At 35.8% G+C, this 22,690-nt stretch overlaps 3 protein-coding genes and 1 non-coding gene across 5 annotated transcripts; 2 read left to right on the plus strand and 2 right to left on the minus strand.

Annotated features, from left to right (window-relative positions):
* The first annotated feature begins 3,758 nt into the window (after positions 1 to 3,758).
* Positions 3,759 to 3,832, plus strand: TRNAV-AAC (transfer RNA valine (anticodon AAC)). The gene has a single exon. It is a non-coding gene; the product is annotated as a tRNA-Val (tRNA).
* Positions 3,819 to 11,520, plus strand: LOC108196888 (peptidyl-prolyl cis-trans isomerase A1). Its single transcript, XM_017364367.2, has 7 exons — positions 3,819 to 3,977; positions 4,101 to 4,310; positions 4,399 to 4,549; positions 4,642 to 4,730; positions 10,442 to 10,496; positions 10,909 to 10,994; positions 11,146 to 11,520. Exons 1-7 carry the CDS (start codon positions 3,954 to 3,956, stop codon positions 11,296 to 11,298), a joined length of 768 nt encoding a protein of 255 aa, XP_017219856.1. The 5' UTR covers positions 3,819 to 3,953; the 3' UTR covers positions 11,299 to 11,520.
* A 2,986-nt stretch (positions 11,521 to 14,506) lies between these two features.
* LOC108196385 (ACT domain-containing protein ACR4) lies at positions 14,507 to 17,445 on the minus strand. Of its 2 annotated transcripts, none has more exons than XM_064081319.1 (7): positions 17,247 to 17,445; positions 17,105 to 17,150; positions 16,883 to 16,997; positions 16,732 to 16,799; positions 15,602 to 16,213; positions 15,188 to 15,292; positions 14,507 to 15,096 (listed from the first exon to the last, which is right to left on the minus strand). In XM_064081319.1, the coding sequence occupies exons 1-7, from the start codon at positions 17,318 to 17,320 to the stop codon at positions 14,752 to 14,754; spliced, it is 1,365 nt and encodes a 454-aa protein (XP_063937389.1). In that variant the 5' UTR covers positions 17,321 to 17,445; the 3' UTR covers positions 14,507 to 14,751. The 2 variants fall into 2 exon arrangements, with proteins under 2 accessions (XP_063937389.1, XP_017219137.1); XM_017363648.2 differs by having other exon boundaries at positions 15,602 to 16,201; positions 17,247 to 17,441.
* A 3,767-nt stretch (positions 17,446 to 21,212) lies between these two features.
* Positions 21,213 to 22,690, minus strand: LOC108194245 (transcription factor TCP20). The gene is made up of 2 exons (XM_017361180.2): positions 21,561 to 22,690; positions 21,213 to 21,465 (listed from the first exon to the last, which is right to left on the minus strand). The coding sequence occupies exon 1, from the start codon at positions 22,573 to 22,575 to the stop codon at positions 21,742 to 21,744; it is 834 nt and encodes a 277-aa protein (XP_017216669.1). The 5' UTR covers positions 22,576 to 22,690; the 3' UTR covers positions 21,213 to 21,465; positions 21,561 to 21,741.

Below are 22,690 nucleotides of genomic sequence, written 5' to 3' on the forward strand. Positions count from 1 at the left end.
TTATGTACACTCTTGAAATAAAATGAAACGTATAATACAAAGATACCATGTGCTAATTAATTTACTGTATATTAGTCATTATATATTTCAAATGTATTAAAATTTATGACGGTTGTGGGTAACATCCGTATACTGTATTATCTTGGAATATAAAAATAAAAGTGATTTGCAACTGTCATTAAAAGTGTATTCGAATTGTAATAGCTTGTGATTTACAACTGACATTTGAAAAATTTTCATACATAAGTATGATCGTTGGCATATAATCTAATACTAGCCTTTAACCCGTGCGAAGCACCGGCGGGTATACAACTCATAATTTATTATTTATAATTTTAATTTAATATTATTTTATTAGTATTTTAGTATTAATGAATTTAATTTTAATTAAATTATATTAACTAACTAATTATATTTTCTCGAAAAAATTCAGTTTTTATAATTTATCATCTATTTATAAATATTTTGTTGTTATTAATATGTGGATACTATATTTGTCGTGTAACGGATTAGAGTTAAAAAAAGTTATACGAAGGATCTCGTTCTAAAAAAAAGATATTCAAAATTGTATATTTATAACTTTATTTTTAACATCATTATAATTTTTTTCTGAAATATTATATGATAATGTATTATGATGAGTGTTTTTAGTATATGAAACTGTTTAACAATGTATGCACATGTTATAGAATTCTAGTTTCAGAGGGAGAGTACCAAGTCAAAAAAACATAACTAAGACATGACCATACCAAAATTTGGTACGACTACAAATTATACCCATGTTGGCTTATTATAGTATAGTATAGATATATTATGTATGGGTCATGTTCCACCAAGAATCTTTAAATCCTTAGTCTTATTTTCATTTATAATTAGGGTTCTCTAGCAGAACTCCACACAAAAAAAAATGTCGTATATATATTTGAATATTGAAATTATTTTTGAATACACACAACGATGCAAAAACATACACACGTATTTGGATTTTTATACTGAATCTCTATTTAAAATTTAGGGTTACGCAACAGAATCTTAATTGTTCTAAGGTGCCATCTTAAGGATGAGTTCACTATTGAGCACGACCCTGTGTGTGTAAATATATCAATAGAATCCAAGTCAAGTAGAAATAACTTTATATAATTTTGTGATCAAGAATGCGAAATGTTAGTTAATTTTATTTTTACATAAAATTTTGATATAATGTTTATGCTATAGCAGCTATTCATTTTCATTTACCTAGGTGTTTTACTTTACTTATATTTAAATATAAACACATAATTCTTATGTTATAGAATTTAACTTTTTTTTTATCCAAGTTATGATGCTGAATTCATATAGCAGATGAGCGATTTTTTAGGATACATTAAAAATATATTAAATCTCTAATAAATAATTTATCTTTAAGATGCAATTGATCTGTCGCGTAGAATTTTATTTGACTTCTGAAATATTTGAACTAGGGTTGGTTGGATTTTTAAATTGACTTGATAGACTTTCTTCCAAGTCTATATATGTAACATCCCGACTTTTTAAAATATTAATATTAAATTCAAAATTAAAATACAACACAATTTATTAATCTAAATTTGTGTTATACAATAACTATTACAAAGACGCAACTAACAATTTATAATCCACTTGTCAAACTTCTCTGAATCTAATATTATCAACTACAATGCACATGAAGTGGCTCTTATAGAAAATCTGAAATATTATAAGAATGAGCGGCATGAAAGACGAATATAAGATGGCTCTTTACGACCGAAAGCCTTGTAAATTACCTAAAAGTTTCCCCCGAATTTCAAGAAGATTGTGAGAGCTGGGAGAGTTTTCTCTAAGGCTCGAACAATAGCAAGACAACTCGTAATGAGAGTAAGTTCCATGAATGTTCTAAAACCATCTTTGGGCTCACATTGCATACTCATATTTTAAATTGATACCCTTTGATTATATGTCAATCATGCCTTCGACTTGTTTGTGCTTGCATATGAATATTTGTGCATTCTCATTATTATTATGAAGTCGTTTGAGGACTAACTTTATGTCAAGATGTAGCACCCGTCCTCCTCCATTTCACAACCGACGAGGATAATCTGATCGTGATTGGGGACACTACTACTAGACCCGCAAGACTCGTGGCTGCTATAAGGAGGCCGCTGGCTATCGACGATCCTAAAATAGTAGACTGACTTTGTGGTCCCAATCTAGAATGCCCTTGCGATCACCGCTACTTTTTATCCATGTTCGGGACCTTTAGGGCCTCCTTTATGCACCTATTCACGTACTCTCAGAGTGATTTATTCTTCCCTTGATAGAGGTTCATCGACTAGGTTGAGCTTTTCTCTTGCATTTTACTTTTAATAAATTGCATTATTAAGGCTTTACTCAAGCCCATAAACTAGGACATGAACTTTGGAGGGAGCCGACTATATCAATGTTGAGCCATCTGACTCAGAGGTTGTGGGAACGCTCTACACTTGATGGCATTTGGTCGCAACATGCATTTAAAAATCTCACGACATGATTTGCGGATCACCCGTTCCATCTTAAGTCTTGATAATGGGTAACTTGAACTAATGAAAATCATAACAAAAATATGATATGAAAAAGTTTAATTAAGCTTGAGACATGTGTCTCGCTCAAGTTTTTATGGTAGTTGTTCATTTGATTTTTAATATATTTTTAAATCTGTTCTAATAAATTTTCAGGATTAGGCAGGGTCGAACCGAGGAATCAGGACGACAGAGGATAAACTCTTACGGGGGTGTATTCGATTGGGATTTTAATGCATTGTTTTTAGTCTATGGATTTTAATGGATTGTATGGGATTTTGATTTTGTGCGGATTCTTGATGAAATGTCGCAGAGTTGATAGGATTTAGGTACAATGCTTCAAAATCCCATTGAATTTGGTAGGATTTCAAAAAACTTAAAATACACTGAAGAATGCCACAAAATCCATCATTTTATGAAATGAAAAAAAATCCATCAACATTTGAATACCATCAGATTTTAATGGATTTTAAACAATCCCAATTGAATACCATCGGATTTTAAAGCATAATTTAAAATCCCAATTGAATACCTCAAGATTTTAATGGATTTCAAACAATCCCAATCGAATACCCTCGGATTTCATGAATGCAAAAAAAATGCTTTAAAATCCCAATCCAATACACCCCTCTTAGTGCTTGTTTGGTTGACATCTAGATACGTGGGAAGTAGAAATTCCTAGAAAGTAGTATTTGATGAAACTGTTTGGTTGACATTAATCGGGGAAGTGTAAGTTCCTTGGAATTTTAAATGCCTACAAAACATAGGAAGTTATTGACCTAGACCTCCCTTGGTAACTTGCACTTCCTATCGGAAGTTAAAACCTATCTATCAACCAAACACAAATTTTAACTTCCCATTTATTATAATTTCTATAGTAATTTCAAATTACATAGGATTTAACTTCCTATTGGTAACCAAACAAGCACTTAAGCATTTGAGCTATCCAACCGTGCTCGGAAGCATATAATATGGGAGTGGAAATAATTATTATATCTATGAATAATGAATAATAAATTAAAAGCAGGTTAAACACAGGGGAGAAGTGATAGAATCATAGAAGGGACCTTAAAAGGCCTGGATAAAACACCAGTGTCAAACTTGTTTTTGAATTTGAAGTCAACAATTTATTCAAAAGGCCGAGACAGATGTAGGGTGCTCAATACCTGAACCAATAAAAAGCGAACGGAGGAAACATGTCAATATGGTTTCGTGGTGTAGTTGGTTATCACGTCTGTCTAACACACAGACGGTCCCCGGTTCGAGCCCGGGCGAAGCCAATCTTTTTTTGCGTTTTTCCAGAAAAACAATAATCACATTTCCATACACCAAGAAGGTAGTTTAATGTTATCTTCATCACTTTCTCAACTGCCCCTTTCTCATTAGACCCTTTTGACCAGGATGGCACTTCATCTCTCAGCTCTGGTAATTCAAAACCTCTCATTTATCGACTGTAATTTTTTATTTTTCATCTTGTTCTTATTATTACTGATCAATTTATTTAGTTGTTTTGCTCAATCAATATTGCTTGGTTTGCTTAAACTGTAGTTAAATGTTGGCTCCTTGTATTCAACTTCTCCTCCGAGAACCCAGTTAGTGAAGTCTTCGAAACTGGCTTCACAAAATGTTGTGTCTTTTTCGAGATTTTCGAGCTCTAGCTTCTTGTCTGCCTCTTCCTCATTGTTGGGTATTGCTCCCCTGGCTTCGTCAATCAGGACATTTACTCCACTAGTTTCCCCGGTCCGCGCAATGGCTCAGGTTTCTTTGGCTTTTCGTAATTTATGGAAATTTGGGAGTTTGTAATTATGTGTTAGGTGATATTGTGTTCTTTGTGTTTTCAATTTAGGACACTGAGGTGCAATCGAAAGTGACCAAGAAAGTGTTTTTTGATATTAGTATTGGGAATCCGGAAGGGAAGCTTGTTGGGAGGATTGTGATTGGTTTGTTTGGAGATGATGTGCCCCAAACAGCAGAGAATTTCCGTGCATTGTGCACAGGTTGTTTACAGTGGTTCTTGTTGTACTGATTTCCTATATTGTTATTTTACTTGATTCTTTAAACTTAATTAAGATTCGATTAATTTAATTAGGTGAGAAGGGCTTTGGCTACAAAGGGTCTGCATTTCATCGTGTCATTAAGGATTTTATGATTCAAGGAGGAGATTTTGACAAGGGAAATGTACGGTATCCTTTCTTTCTTAAATATATAATTATTTATACCAAAATGCGCTTCAGTTTATTTTGTGATGAATTATATAAATATATTTTTGGAGACCGAGATGATGCTCGAGTTCTTTGTCTATTGTAAATCATGTTTTCTACTGAACAAGTGTATCTTTTGAGTGGATTGTGATATTCATGTTTCTGAAATGATTATAAATAAATTTCAACAAAACAAAAAAAACATGTATGCATCTTTAGTGAGATACTGATGGATTTTTGAAGGATTGAATATCACCCTGTAAGTCGTAAAGGTTGGGGTGTAAATTTCTGAAGGATTTTTTTGCTCTCTTGTCCCCTTCTCATTATGCTATTGATATCGAGAATCCCACCAGGCACCAGTACTGAACCAACTTTGAAATCCGGGACAGCTGTTGTAACATAAGATCCTTCTGATTTGATAATTTAATATGAAATTGTTGGAGTAGTAATTAAATCCATATGGAATTATGTTCTTGTCTTTCGTTATGCTATAAAAGATGCAATATAACTGAATATAAAAGTGAGATATTTTAGTATCATGAGGACATGAAGCATTGAAAAAGCTTGAGGTATATGTTGCAATTATTTGAAAGGAAACTAGAGGGATACTTATAATATTTTAATATCAATATATGTTCTGCATTTGTGAATAGCAAAATACTTCTTTATGGATACCTGCTAACTCTTAGGACGAGAAGCAGGTCCCTTGCTTTTGGCAGGAATAGTTCCAGGGGCTTTGTTGCCCCTCGTTAGGCATGGAATTGGACCAAGGGTAATCTCCACGTGATGCTCTCTATCTACGATAATAATTTAGATTAGAGTACTGCACATATGCTATCCACAAGATTAGTACTCACTCTTTTGTAACGAAATCCAAGGTTCTTCGATTTGTTCAGATTCAACTCTTAAAATGACGCGGCTTCCCATACTGGGCCCATTTATTCGTTCAGTCAATAGAGACTTCATAATGGTCCATTTGAGCTCAACTGCCTTCCTCTCGTAAAATACGAGCACCCGGTCTTCCCACTTGATTTGACCCAAAGGGTTAGAGGACGCACTAAGCTTACTTCCAGAGATAGACCCCTATTGTCTTGGAATTAGGTGCCCATCTTTGACTTGGGCGTTTAAATCAGATCTCTATTTCAGTATAACTTATTTTGGAAGATCTGGGAAACTACCTAAATGGAGGCAAGTCCTTTTGGGTAAAAGGAATGGAAAAGGCAGTTAAGAGTACAAGCCAAGAAACCTTGTATCAGGTAAAGAGAAGACGGAGGTGTCGTGGTGGGATTGAAGACCCTGATTCAAGGCCAAAGGATTTCAAATTCAGCCATTTAATAGAATATCCACAACTTACAAATACAGCTCCATGAATCAACAAGAGGATGGTCGCATCTTACCCCGTACACGCGACTCTTACCGCATACGGCTCGCACAAATACTCCTAAATCCATCCGGCGCCTTTTATTTTAGTTGACTTCTTGGTGTCCAGTGTTTTCATTTCGTGAAAGTCCCCGGCAGAGGGAATGGCCAACCAGAATTGGTCTAATGTCTAGGTGCGTATGATGGTACACTGAGAGGAACTTGATGAGGGAGCACATAAAATAGATAGTTGTGCTTGCCTTCACTTAGAAGAGAGGGTGGCCTCTCTTGGGAAAGTCGGCCCTTTGTCTTAATTTAATATAGTGTAAACTAAATGTGTAAAGAGCTAAAGCAGCTGTTTTTAACCCTAGGCGCCTCGCATACAGGAACCAAGAGGTCGCTTATTCCCGATGGCGGGACCTTATGGGGAAGGGGCGAAGGGCGGGCCATTTGAGCTCATCTTATTTCCTGTGCCTTCCTCTCGTAAATTACTACCCTCGTAAAATAGGAGCACCAGGCTTTGCCCACCCGATTTAGACGCATTAAGCTTACTTGTAAGGATAGACCCCCATTGTCTTGGAATTAGGCACCTATCATTTGACTTGGGCGTTTAAATCAGACAACTGCCGGAGATCTGGAAAGCTATTTGAATGGAGGCAACTCCTTTTAGGTGGAAGTGGCGAAAAAGGCAATCTAGGATTCTAGAGTACAAGCTTACCTTTTATCAGGTGAAGAGAAGAGGGTGATGGGCGTGAAGACCCATTTTGATTCAGCCATTTAATAGAATATCTAAAATTTATATATACGACTCCATGAATGAGCATATGAAGGTTGCCTTCTTGGTCTTTGGCATCTTGATTTCGTGGAAGTCCCCAACAAAGGAAAGGATCAGCCAAAATTGGTCTAATGTTTGGGCGTATGACATTATACTAAGAGAACCTTGCTGAGTTAGAGCAGCTGTTAAAGTGGCTTGGCAACTCGCATATGGGTAGCAAGAGGGTGCTTAGACCTTCTCCAGTGCAAAGGCCTTTGGACAATTATTTTGGGGTCCACCAGCAAGCCAAATAGGCACCTGATGATTTCTACGCAAGAAGTGGCCAAATGCTCCAACGCAGGCCCGAAAATCAAGTGCCAGCTAACACTTCATTAAGTTATATTCTAATAAATAAAAATTCGGTGCAACAAACAATTATTTCAAAATTAATATTATATAATTGAAAAAGCTCACAATCAAATTGAACTACATAATTAAAAAAACATTACAAGAATACGAAAAATAAATAATAATAAACATTACATATTAAATAAATTAATTAACGATTATTATGAAATTGAGTGATATGCTCAATCAAATCAGCTTGTAGTTGGCGATGCTTCTGTCTGTCACGAATTCGAACATTATTTTGAATATCACTCCAATGCAATTCAAAATTCGAGTTCTTTTTATATTTAGTTGTGGAGATCATGAGCTGCTTCAATTATGTTGTCCATATTCAAACCACTTCCCGCTCTTCGTTTAGCTTGTTCGTAACATGACCCATATCGTTGAGCCCCTTCATTTATTCGTTGTCATCTTTTTTTCATAGCTCTAGCTCCTCTTTGATAAGCGCGGGATCACTTTCCTCACAATATTGACGAATTCGATCCCGAAATGCTTCACTTTTTTTTATCAACACCAATTATAGGATTAGTCGACACATTCAACCATGCACTAATTAAGAGTTTATCTTCCTTCCATTTCCACTGAGAACGTACATCTTCGACTTCGTTAACATCATCTTTAAGATCGATAATTTTTGTAGAATCGAAAGCAGAAGCTTGTGAGTGAGGAGAATCTACATTGGTAGTAGGCGTTTTTCGGGTTCCAATTTGTGGAAGAATATTTTGAAAATTTTGGGTAAAAGGAAATTGAGAATTGTGAGGGTACGTAAAATACGGATTTTGAAATGGAAATTGAAAATTTGGTGTATGAGGATTGTAACTTAAATTTTGTGGAGTTGAAAATGGAGAAATATCAATATTTGGATTTTGGACATATGGAAAATAAGAATTTGAAAACGAATATAAATATTGAGAATTTTGCGGGTTGGAATTTTATGAGTGGGAATTTTGTGGGTTGGATGATGAATAATTGTTTGGATTCATTTTTTTTGTTGGTAAAATAAAATAGGCAGAATTTTTAGAAGAGAAGAAAGTGTGAAAAAAATATGAGTGAATTTGGTATTTATAGTGTTTTTTTTTTTTGACGTTAAAAAAGTTACCAACGTTCATATTAACGTTAATATTTATGTTACATATTCAGAAAGAAAAAGTAGCATGCAGTCAGACAAGAATATGCAATGCAGGAGTATACAAATTAATTAAGCAATAAAGATGCCACGTCAAGCTAAAAACAAAAAAGTAAACACCAAAACCTGCAGTTGGCCACGGCCACCAAGTTGGGCTCCTGCCTAGCCAACTTTTTGCTACAACCCTTGTATCACTACACGGATCCTTCTCCCATTATCCAAGACACCACTCGGGCCTGCATTGGAGAAGGTCTTATGCCCGATGGTGGGGCCTTATAAGGAAGCGCTAGTCGCCAGGCCCTGGATGGGCTCGCAATGGCTACTTGGGCTCCAAACACTATCACCATTTTTTATCTCCATTTTCTGGTTCTTCACTGAGTTGTACGATTTTTACACGCTTGCTGCAGACAAATAAATGTTTGATGATGGTAAAAGCTTTGTAGTTCAAATAATTAGGCAAGAACGGGATATGAAAGTCAAATGAGTAGAGGTAATATTCAATTTTCTGCAAGTAGGTTGCAAGTTAAGTAGTGAATGAAGGAGAAGAGGCAACTTAGTAATTCGTTGCACCCAAACCTTGTCTACATGCAATGTGCATGATGGAATAAATTTATTTTATTTTTAAAACAATCTTAGTATCACATTATTGTTCCTGAACTTTATGGGGAGAACTGGCAAGAGTAGAACCGCAAGGAAGTCATTTTTTTAACGGAAAAAAACTAAAAGGGGATAAGATGAAATGGATAGTACTAATAAAATGTACTCCCTCCGTCCTGCTCATTGTGTCCTCATTTCTTGTTCCGCTTGTCCCAAAACTATTCCACATTTAGTAAATATGGTAAATCAAGTATTAATTATGTTAATATTTTTGAAAAAGAATACAAATTTTTGGTAATTAGCAGCTTATTTAACGTGAGTGAATAAAAGGTGGGTTTTTGATTGGTGACAAAAATAATGGGATGAAGGGAGTAAAACAAAACGATTTTGAAAATATGATACCTAACTTGATATTTGGCCTACATAAAGGGATTTAAACTGCAATTTCCTCTAAAAAGATTTCGTTTAGCTGTTTGTTCTATTCATTTATGCCATCATCAGTTGTGTTATTTAATGGAAAATTATTTATAATGAACTAAAAGACAAAGGGAACTATAGGATTATTACTCCATGGCTTTTGCTAAACATTTTGATTAGTTTTAGGGGAAAATCTCTTTTTTCCTTGTTGAATTTGTTATATGATTTCAGATTTGTTGCAACTTATTAGTTGTGATAAATTTTAACATTGTTCTTTTATGCAAAAGTTGTTGTTCTGTCCTCTGGCTTGTTCTTACTTTTCTATTTCCCAGACATGAAAACAACTTCACACATTAACAAAATAGAAGTCCCTTATAGAATTTTGTACAGAGATTAAAGCTTTTCCAGTGCCACAATCATTATGCTTAAAGCAACTGAAGTCCTAAATAGTTTCTCTTTTAGATATGGTGGGATTCTTAAAGCATGCAACATTATTTATATTGAATTTTTATTTCTTAAACTTTTGAAGATGTCTGCAACAGTTTGTTGACTCGTTGCAATCCCAATAGCCGACGTACTAGATTTTTGCTAAATAAATTACTAGTTTATTTTGATAAATTACAAATATGTTCGTTCAAGGGGAAACAGAGTGAGGAATTGAACCCATGACTTATGTCATGGAGAAGAGTTGCCTGTTCAACTGTTCCACTAGAATACTGTAATGCTCTCTACTTAGTTCCTTTAATTTTCAGGTCTTGAAATAGTGATCTACAATTGCCTGTTCGGCTGTTCCACGAGAATGTAATGCCCTGTAGTTAGTTACTAGTTCCTTTGATTTGCAAGTCTGGAAATATTGATCTATATTTAGTTATGTGTATCCTGGCTGGTAATTTTGTTGTCTGGTTCTTTCAAGACCAACAGTTACCTTTTAAGTATTGAAATTTTTTCGCTGTATATTGTTTCTTAGCAATCTTTATAACTTGCAAGTTTTGTCTAATATTCTCCATACTTTACTATTTTATTTCAGGGAACTGGCGGGAAAAGCATATATGGCCGCATGTTCAAAGATGAAAACTTCAACTGTAAGTTGGCCACTTCCTAGCATATGATCATTGTTGTAATGAAATTATAGGACCGATCTCTAATGAGTTTACAAGTACTCTCATTGTTGAGAAGCTGAAATTTTGAAGTGGGAGCAAAATTTTGCCACCGTGAATGGTATATTTTTATTGATGGGTTTTATTTGAATGCTTAATGACATAAGTTTTTACTATTTTTAATTTACAGACCGCTCATGTTTAAGATTAGTGCTTGAGTTATGATAGAGAGATACTTCATAAAAAATACAGATCAGTTTTTTGTTATAACATTTCTGGAACAACATTTATCAGAAAGCAGTTATCTTTCGCTTTGGGAATTAATATTTGCTCACTATTCAATCTTTTCCAGCAACTGTTATTAACTCGCAGTTCTCTTAAACATTAAAAATTGCAGTAATTCATACTGGACCTGGAACTGTTAGCATGGCAAATGCTGGGCCCAATACAAATGGTAGTCAATTCTTCATTTGCACTGTCAAGGTGAGTCTGCCTAAAGGACAGTTCACTGCCAGTTGTAGTGGAATGTTTTTGTGTGTAGATATTGTCAGAAACTTAATCTAGTGCTAGTAGACTTTTCAACCGGACCAGATTCTGAATTCATTTACGTGATGTTGGTATCTCGTAATTGCAGACATCATGGCTTGATGGGAAGCATGTCGTGTTTGGCCAAGTTCTAGAAGGCATGGACATTGTGAAGAAAATTGAGTCCCAGGAAACAGACAGGGGAGATCGACCAAAGTTAAAGGTTGTGATAAGTGATTGTGGAGAGCTTCCAACGATTTAAAGATTGATCGCAGTATTCAGCCATCCTATTTTTCTCTTCTGGTGAACATGTTGAGCAATTAGAACTTAGAAGCATCTAATGCCTGGCTAACCATCTGTATGGCTAGTATTTTGTATTTCAGGCTGTGTACCAGTTTATTGTCTCAATTATATCATGTTAAAAAAAAATTCAGAATCGAAGTTAAGTGTGCAATACTACATCAGAATTATCATTTTGCATGCATGGTCATTTCTCGACTTGTCGTGGACAAGACTTGCGCCTATGACCACTGAAAGTTGAGGGTCCCTGGATTTCAGAATTATTTAGATCAGAACTTTTGAAGAACATGTCACTGTATATATGAATCAGTGTCTTAAAATCAATTCGGACTTGTTGAGTAGTGGTGAAGTCCATTTATGATTATGGTTAGTGCTTGTGGCTGGTGCTCTACGAAGCCAATGAAAGCAGGACACAGAAGAAGAAGATGATAAGACTGCTAACACTGAAGGCAGAGGTAGGACAGAGATGCGCAATCACGTGGTTCGAGGAAGATCTGGGAGGATATGAGTGCATGTGACAATGGAGAGTAGACCAAATGCCAACCTTATTATTGTGGTCCTATATGACTCAACACACCAACCAAAGATGGCCCCTGTTGCTTGATAGAGACAAAGCCTCGCCCACACTGTGGGATGCTCGTGCATTGCATTATCAAGTGAAGCTAGTCAAGATCCCGGTTCCAGTTTAATTTCAAAATTCATTTTTTCTCGAATGATAATTTTAGCTAATAAGTAATTAAAAAAAAACCATTTTCAGCCCCGATGATAATATTTAATGATGTCTTGAATAGGTGGAAATGTGATAATTGGTAAACGACGAAAGGGGGTAAAAAAGGAAGACAGGGACGGATCGGTGCAGGTTAAGATTGCAGGCAGATTTGTTTGGGGGAGTGGGGCTCACAGTCACAGTGAGAGGTGGCTGAGTTGGTGAATGTACAGTCCGCACGCATTACATACTCCCTCCGTCCCACCCATTTCTTTACACTTTCCTTTTTGGGTGTCTCATTCAATTTTTTACATTTCAAAACTTACCAAAAATAGTCAATGGATCCTACCATTTCTCCACTTTTCTTTCTTTTTCACATTACTTTTACTCCACTATCTTCTTTTTATACATTAAAAATTAATGGGTCCCACCAATTTACCCATTTTTTTTCCTTTTTCCACTAATTTATACATATTTTTTAACCTCCGTGCCCAACCCATTCGATAAGAAATGGGTGGGACGGAGGTAATCACACTTTACATTGGTTTCATCATTCCCCTGATTAGATGAATGATGATGATGCACCTTATGATTATGCTAATCACTATTGTTTGTCGTTTTTGCAAAGACTAGAACCCATGATCATAATTATTCGCCACCCGAGTTATATTTATCGAGATTTAGCTATAATTTGAATAGATATCTGACTCCAAAGATTATCAAGCCGTTTTTATTTGACACGGTGACTAATCAAATATTCTCGCATTATTATTCCGTGACGAGTTCATTTTGATTTCGAAATTCTACTATTCTCATTGGGAGTGTTTTAAGGATGGGTATTCGCCCCGTCCCGCTCGACCCCGATCCGATCCCCGCCCCGTTCGAATCGGGGATTCGGGGGCGGGCCGGGGATCGGAAAACTTTTAGAAAAAATTCGGGGATCGGGGCGGGGTCGAGGATTGATGTCTCCCCGCTCCGACCCCCGACCCCGATTGTGTGTATATATATAAATAATAATATATTTATATATATTATACTAAATATATTATTAAAAATAGATAAATTTTATAATATAATAAAAATTAGAAAATGATCTTTATTTTTATTGATTGATTATAAATATATTGTAATATAATATATTTTAAATTGTTGTTTATTTATATTATAAATCAATTTTAATATGATTTGATATTGAAAATATAAATAATAATATTTTATTAGTATATTAGGAGTTAGTAGTTTGTTTGTTTATTATAAAATATATTATATATTACAAAGTTATAATATATAATATATTTTTTAATATATTCAATTCGGGGATCGGGGATACCCATACCAAAGTGTTTCGTCAGCCCCATACACATATTAAAAGTGGTGAACTTTTCGTTGGGGGAAATAAAACTTTTTTCTTGTACTCACTCGCACATAATTCCAAATGTTTTTCCAATTACTTGTGCCATAGTTGAGGTCGCACTTGGATGACTACCACCGCTTCATCTAGCAGCTGTCTTTTGCAGAACCTCTTCTTTGTTTAAGTTATCTATGGGGTTGTTTGGGCAAACTTAAAAAAAATGATTTCTTACTTAAACTAGATAAGTGGAGCAGAAGTGAGAAGTAAATAAGTGAATAAAGTGTTTGAAAAAGAAGCGCTGTGAGAGAGAAGATAGGATTCTCAGCTTCTTAGAAATGTTTCTGCTTCTTTACACAAACGGATCACAAAAAGCAGAAGCAAGCAGCTTCTGCTTCTGGTAAACAAACAGACCCTATATATGTCCGAGCTTCGGACATAATTATTAATGAGATAGAAGACCATAAAAATCTATCACTCGACTAAAAGTTGATTGTTAGTAGGTGTCTATACCAGAAATTTCGTTGGTTAATTATTTTTTCTTCAATATTTTAACATTGGATATACGAGTTATATGATGTTCAGATATCTAGTGAAATTCTGACACCTTACTCTAATATTTTTATATGTTTTAGATGGAACGATTCTCAACATTGGATATACTGAGTTATATGATATTCAGATATCCAGTGAAATTCTGACACGTTACTCTAATATTTTTATATGTTTTAGACGGACCGATTCTCAACATGATATCAAATCTCTCGTTTGACAGATATCTCAAATTCATCAATCCATCATCCTCAATATTTTCACATTATAATATGAACAAGAAGACATTAATTGTCCAAAAATGACCTATCATAATCACTCTTCAATCCAGAAAATGAGATTTCAAACGAGGAAAGTATTGAAATATAGCATAAGATCCCTTCGGAACCTTACTTTTTCTAACACTTTAGATCGATTGGTTTTTAACAGCTCCATGTGAGCATTTTAACTTCAAGAGCGAAAAAAGTTTAAATCCAATCACTCACGGCGATTTTAAACCAACTTTCCAAACAATTTGGAATCCTATCGATGAATCAAAAGCTGAGAAGCAAGCAGCACCAGGGATCCAGAAATTGAACTATGCTAGCACTTCCACATTATGTAAAAACACAAGTATTTGCTTATGATTTTTTACAGGCCTGATTCACTTGCGAATCTACAACAGCGCTATCTCTGATTATCGAAAGACATTTAGTAAATTTACATTCAGCTATAACAGAAAGCACTTCTGACTAAAAGCTTCCAGGATTTATTGTCTCTAGAATGACTAATGCCTGAAACGAGAAGCTTATATTTGCCCCATATCCTAATCAGGAACATGATTTTATCAAGCCCAAGTTATACAGAAACTTCTCTGAACTTGATCTGAAAATGTTACCTAAAGAGAACCTACTTGTCGGTTCAGCTGTTGAACTAGAGTGAGTGTCGTTCCTCACATGAAGTATTGACCTTCCTATTTCATTTCTCACCGCCTCAACAGTCTCGGGTTTCACTGGAATCCCCGATGGATCAGTTACATGGAAGACATTTACTGCTCGAGACCCTTTGGTTGTTACTTCAGCCCGGGCGACTGACAGGCCATTCTCCCTGAATATACGAGTTACATCTGATAGAAGACCCGCCCTATCTTCACAACAAAGTTCTAAACTTATACCCTGCAAGTATAAACATAATAGAACTTCATAAATACGCAACCTGCAGATAAACCAAAGGCTACATGGTGAATTACTAGTCTCAACTTTATACCTCAGAAGTTCGCCTCTTGATAGCAGCTTCCAAGCAATGAATTACTCTCTGCCTCTCTGCTTCAGAATTGATGGGGCACCCGTCAATATGCCTGATGTAGTATTCCTGTATTCAATGATTGGAAAACTATATAAAGAATAGATTCGATCATGACCACCACATCTCATCTGGAAGCAAATCTTAATTGCATTTCCGATTCTAAAAAGATAACCGAGGAGACTAATGCTAAAAGGGCATTTGAAATTATTATTATTTTCCAGCTACAGCCTAAGGTGAGAGGATTATGTTTCATTCATAGATCTTAACACTGGATAATTTTCAACAGAATGAATTTTGATTTATAGAAAAAGGTTTTCATCTCAATCAAATGACATGAAAAATTGTAATTATAAATTCACGGGCATTGAGGATAACCTGTGAAGCCTCCGGACCCTCTGCAACTATGGTGCCATGGAATACAACATATTGCATATCCGTCAGTGTGCAAACTGTATCAAAGATTAGCTTAGGACGGTCTGGACACCTCACGTTTACCACAGTATAGCCTTTATCTGCACAACCTTCTACAGTTACAAGAGGTTTCATGCTGTCACTCGTAGAGCCAAAGTCTGTATCATTTGTATCATAATCACGATCAGCATACATCAGTTGGTGTAGCCTCCTTTCAGTATGAGTTGAACCCACAGAGACAGCGGTGTTTGCTCCCCGCTTATCTCTATTCCCTTTCAGGACATAAAGGAGAAGTTGTTTGATGTCAGCAAGTCGACTTGAGTCCTCTATAGGCAATCTATCTGCTTCATCTGTGATGTAAAGGACCGATGCCACTCTTGAATTGTGAGTCCACACTTCTGCAGACTCCACATTACATTTAAGATCAGAAAGAACCGCAAACACCTCTGAAAGCAATCCTGGACGGTCTCTTCCAGTCAATTCAATGGTTGTGCGCCCTGTGCCAGCCTGGACACCCACAGCTCTTGTCAAAGAGCGAAAGCTGCGTCCCCTTGGTCCCAATGACTGTAACACGTACTTCAGTAAAAAACTAAAATTTGAACTCTGAAACAAATTTTCTAACAGAAAGTAACAGTGTTACAATTCTCTAATATTTTCATAGCACAAAAAGCAAAAAAACACAACTTTGTCTTCTATAATAGATTCATTGGGACTTCCTATCAAACATTATTCTGGATTCTCTCAAACAAGACCGAGAAACTAATGAAACGATAAATACTTAAAACCAACCTTATAGCCGCCATGTAAAACAAAAGAAAAAAATTCAGTTCACACATCAAACTATTTAGTTCACACATCAATATCAATCTGGTAACTGATTAAAAACGTTTGTTCATTACTTGTCTAATACCCCGCAAATTAGAAATCACTGTACTATTGAAAAGAACTTGCCTACAACACGTAAAATCAAAATTACAGTTAGAAACAGTGAAAGATTCTACCAGAGGTAACTGTCAAGGTATATCATAACAAAAACCACATAATCAACAATTTATCCTTGCTAAACAAGTTCAGTTCATGACAGAAAGCTTTACCTGCTGAATTCGCTCCGCGACATTATCATCGGAGAGCTTGTTCCCATACTGATCAGTGACATGAAAAACTGCATCAAAACCAACACAAAAATCAAATCTTGTTCTGCAAACAAGCCAACAACATAGGAAAAAAAAATCACAAATTTTATACCATCCATGAACCACTCTCCATCAGAAGAAATGTAAGCTCTCTTAATAATAAGATTCATATCAGTGAGAATCTGAACCACCTCCAACAAGCTGCCTCTTTTATTAGCACTGTCAACCTGAAATTACCAAAATCAACAAAAAATCACTCAAAATCAAGAAAATTACTTAAAACTCCCAAGAAATGGGAATAAAGCAGAACAAAAAGTAGTACTAGTACAAGTACCTTAATCAAAGTAGCTTTTCTATCAGAAGCATTATCTCCAGTAACCCTTCAACCAAAAAAGATTATAACTACAATTAGTACTAATAACTCTAACTATATTAATCATTTCACACCAAGAAAAAATTTTAAAAAAATATATTACCTGGGGGGGTTCATGCGAAGCACAAGCTTCTCAAACTCATCATCAGCGTTGAGTGAAGTTGACCAGTTATCCATTGTTGAGTTTTACAGAAGGAGAAAAATAAAACAAGAAACTGAGAGAGAAAATAAGAGAACAAGAGAGATTATATATTTTTCTTTTTGTGATACTAATATTCTCTGGTAAAATTAATCTCTTACAGCTATCTTTGTCATCACACTGGGAATCTAGCTGGATTTTCCTTTTCTGAATTTTTCTAATTTATTCTTTTAAGGAGAGTGGCATACTAGTACTAGTATTTTATGTTCTTCAGTGATAAAAGGCAGAGGGGTCCATCAGGCTTTATTACTAATATTTTTTTCCCGAATTGTTGGTATTTCAATTAAGTACTCAGATTTTTCTTTCTTCTTTGGGTTGCCCCGTGAGCCTCATGATGAGATTTACTTTTTAGTGTTTAATATTGTAAATTCTATTATTATGTACTTCCGAAAAAATGTGTATATATTATTCGGGCACACAAAAACTCCTAACGATATCGTTTACTTGTCGGTATAAAAATTATTAGTATAATAACTAGAGGGCGACCGGTCCTTAAAATAGAATCATAGAACCACTAAGGTTCTGCTGCGGAAACCTTAATTTTAAATGGATTTTAAGATCTAAATCTAAATACATGTTTTTTTCAAAAAAAAATTATCGTTGTGTGTGTTCAAAATAATTTTAAAATCCAATACATATTGACATTTTTTGCATGTGAAGTTCTGCTGCAGAACTCTACCTCATACTTAAGTTCTGCTGCAGAATCCTAACTCATACTTAAATTCTGCTGCCGAACCCTGCCTTATAAGGTAAGGGTATGGTTCCCTCTCTTGAACATCACCCTAAGAGCATCTCCAACCATACAAAGCCTTTGGCTAAAAAATGAGTTGGCATTCCAAAATTAGCACTCCAACCACACTAATCTGTTGTCTATAATTTTAGCCAGTCTCCTGGCTATATTTATCGAACCTCTACAGGTCTGTAAGAAATCTGTAGGAAGATTACACATCATTTATTACCATATTAAACTGATATATTTTATTTTAACAGTTTAAAATATTAATAACATACTATTTTTAAATTATAGCCAACCAGTATAGCCAATACCATTGAAGCAAAATGTCTTACAGGTTCAACAAATTTTACATAATGTCTTACAGGTCCAATTTAGCCAACGAATATAGCCAACACCGTTGGAGATGCTCTAATAATAGATTATATAGATTATCTTTTAAAATCATCATCTACGTAATTATAAAATCAAATTTCAAACATAAAAACAGGTCAGTAAAAAAATTAACATTTTTAACTTATTATATTATGACTTATAAATCGGAAGTTGGCTTATAAATTAATAATACAAATAATATGAATAAGTTGTTCGACTTATAAGCCCAGAAACTGGGCTTCTGAGCCCGGCCAAATACGCGTTATATTCAATAAGAAGTAGAAATTTTAAAGTTAAGAAGGGTATGGATAAACAAAAGTGGTACAAACATCTGCTGCTTCCCACTGATCCTTTCACTAAGCCAGAAGAATATGAATCCAATTGGGTGATGGGAAGAACAACCTTAATAAAATAAACATGTGGTAGCATTGTATTGGCTCTTGAGATGGAGCAAGAGGTAGAGGAAAAGATGTGACAAGAACTGCATCTACCCACCCAATTATTGTCACCATTTGCCAATATGTAGAAACACAAGCTGTGGTCTTGTACCTGTTTGCTTTTGAGTTTTCAAGTTTCATAAATATAGTTTTGTACAGTTTTACCATCCTTTTCTGCACTTCTGTTCTGTCTGCCCCTGTCAACACTTCAAATATAAGACTATATAGTACTGAATATCACCTTCCAAATTGGATGGCCTGTAACTCAAGTAAAGATATCATTAGGGAAATGTACATATCAACTGTTACATGTATGTGGATCAGATTATCTGTTTGTCTATGATGTACTACAACATATTAAGTGGACAAACAAAGTCCAGCTTCACGCCTTCACCCATTTTTCACAAGGCCCAGATGGTCCAGCAGCAATGTGGCAGTGGACTGGCAGTGAATAGTTATAGCTGCTGCATGCTAGTTTTCTTATATCGCAGCTCGTCCCTGACCAGCGATTGTCTTTGACCATCTAGAAGACGGAAATAATATAATGAATAGTTAAAGTGCCGAAAGATAATGTAAGAAGAATTTAGTGTTAATGTCTTGCGGAGATTAAAAAAAGTGCTGAAAGATGGTTACATCAATCGGGACCCTTATTTGTTCAACTAGTTTATCAAGTTGGGGGTTGAGAAGGACAAATTTAGACTTCCACTGGTTTGAACCCAAAGACACTTCTGCATGCTATGGTTCTTCCCTTTCTGATCTGCTCCTTCACAAATTAGATGAGCTCGTTGACTTTAGACACACAATTTAAGATGCATTCATCGCATAGCTATGTAACTTATTTATAGAAATATTTTGCTTGTAAATAAGAATTTAGGTATGAATTTTTTTTTACAAAAGTAGATTTTAAACAATATATCATGTAACTAGGCGGTCAATACACCTTAAATTACGTATCTGAAGTCAACTAACTCATCTAATTTGGTATGGAAGCAGTACCAAGTATATGAGTCCATGTCGACAAATCTTGATTTTGATTTCATCCGTGATATTACATAATTTTGATTTTGACTTCATCTTTGATATTACATATTACTTTTGTCTGTGCTGTGGTCTGAAGCAGTGTGAGGTTTGTTCGTAAACTTTTGCGCCTTAAGACTTAAATTTTTTGATGAAACTGTGTAACGAGTCATCTCGGTTCCATTTTAGTTGATCGAATTGTGTCTTATCATTTTCCAGTTAGTTTTGACAATCAGGTGAATGATAGAGATTTTACTTGTCCGATACTGTCACTTGTTCTTTCTTTTCATACGCTGATTTATCAAGTTTAGGAGTGGAGTTGAAATTCAGATTTTGACTACTTATTAATGATATGATTCTTCCTGTTGTTCACTGGTTTATCAGATTAAAATTAAGTTCCTCAAGAACTTGACTTAATTATACTCAGTTTCACCAAGTTTTCTTTCATATGTCTCTGAGACCATGACTATGACACTTGCAGGTTTACCAGAACAGTGCTTATACAAGTTCATTTTCGTGGTTGGAACAGAAATGAAGTTCACAGAGAAAATCAAAAGAACTGTATTAAAAAGAACGGGAGAGAGTGTGTTGAAATATAGCATAAGATCCAATTGGGACCTTCATCTAACACTTTAAGGTTTTAGATGGACCGGTTTTTAACATGATATCAGAGCTCTGATTTGACGGAGGTCTCAAGTTCGACTTCGACTCTCCGTCATCACCAATATTGGCGGAGGTCTCAAGTTCGACTTTGACTCTCCGTCATCACCAATATTCTCACAATATAATATGGACACGAAGGCATAAATTGCCCCAAAGATGAGCGTCCGTGATCCACTCTTAAACCCAAAAAATGGGATCTCGAGTGAGAGAGAGTGTTGAAATATAGCATAAGATCCAATTGGGGCCTTCCTCTGACACCTTAAGGTTTTAGATTGACTGTTTCTCAACAGAGTGCATGTATAATTACGATCTCGAATCTATATAAGCTCAGACCTGAAAATCTGCTGCCTGAGCAGTAGCTGGCTCGTTTGAAAAACTCGGAGCTCAGAAAATCACTGACCAGTTTCACAAAAAATAGCTCTCGAGTCACTTTGTCCGCAAATTAAAAACTAAAACAAACAACGCGTTCTAGTTGAAGAATGCAGTAGATTTGCTTAAACCGCAAAAACTTCTTATCTCTGAATCATCAAAAGAACCATATACGATAAGCATAAAATGCAGTAAGCCTGCAGAAACCGTGTAAACTCCCTCTGTCTGAATCATCAAATGAACCATATATGAATAGCATATAGAACTACATCGACGTTACCAAGTACTTTAGCTTACTATAGGCATACCGAATACATGCGATTAAAGCATGATTATAAAGCTCTCAAGTACAAACACACACCACACTTGACACCGCTCATTATTTAATGAATGATCGAGAAAGCACTCATACAAACATGTTACATTTATATGTCCCTGACCAAGGACTTATGTCGGTTCGTGTCAGATCTTGACAGAAGTCAGAAAATCGCAAATATGGATCAAGCCACTCAGCTGTACGAGGTCCAAACTGCAGTCCAAAATTTAGAATTAAGTATCTGCAAGCATCCTAATTAAAGTATCTAAGTATATGCTAATATAGTGGTTAAGACTTAAGTACAGTACCTATATATGTTACGAAAACTTGGATGATTCCTGAAGCAAAAGCAAGTGCAAGCTTTCATGCAGAATCCAGGCAACTTTACTCGAGCTTGTCACTGTAAAAATTATGTAGCTTCTGATCTGATCATACATGTAAGAAAACGAATACTTACTAGAAAAGCTCCTCCAGAAAACTCTATGGTCTTTATTCTTGAGACTCATCTTTATCCGAATGCCTCTGTTGCTGCGGTAGATTCAGAGGGCTGCTGGTGTCCTGTCCCACCTGCTGATAGAACTGGCTGATGGTTTGGGAACTGAGGACCCCATTATGACCATCCTGCGAAAGTCCAAGCTCCAATCCCGGAAGCTGTTGTCCATTTCCACTGAAAAATGTGGCAAAACTCGAGGAATTCAAGCTTGAGTTTGCAAATTCGAATCCATGCATTCCAAATTTTGATATTAGGCTCAAGTTCTGATCATTTACTTGTACACCGGAATTGGGCACGTACCCTGATCCGAAACCAGCCAACGAAGGCCAGAAAACACTGGATCTACCAAAATTACCATTCACTCCATTCCAACCAGCCCTGCTTTGCCCCAGCTCATCTAATCTTGAATGCAGAGTAGCCGAAACAGAGTTCCCCTGTTCCGAAACAGAGGATCCTGCAGCTGCAAGAGCCGAAGCTGGAATAGTCCCGGTGCCAGTAGCCGCGATAATAGACGGTTCAGCCTGCTGCAACAGCCACTGAATTGTCTCTCCATCAGACTTGTGTCCCAATTCTCTAGTTAACTGAAAAATCCTGGCTGCACAAAGAGCTGGCATCCGAATTCTTCGGCCTCTGCCATCGACTTTCTTGTGCCTGTCTTTTGTGGAACTTCTCTTGGGGACTAACTGTTTTTTGCCATCATCTCTTTTTGTAGTCAAGGCCTGAAGGTCTGATTTTTTATTTTCGGCCATGTTTGGTTGCGGGGGACGAATCGAGATGGTGGGCACCGCTTTGTTGTATTCAAGAGTTGAGACTACTACATTGGGTTCCATTAAAACAGGGGAATGAAATGAGAGGGAGAGAGGGACCTCCTTGATTGATGCGGGGACATGGAAAAGGCCTGGACTTTGATGACCTTTCACTATAATTGACAACCAAAAGTGTTAG

Source organism: Daucus carota, chromosome 7 (genome assembly GCF_001625215.2).
Source record: "Daucus carota subsp. sativus chromosome 7, DH1 v3.0, whole genome shotgun sequence".
Classification (NCBI taxonomy): Eukaryota; Viridiplantae; Streptophyta; class Magnoliopsida; order Apiales; family Apiaceae; genus Daucus; species Daucus carota.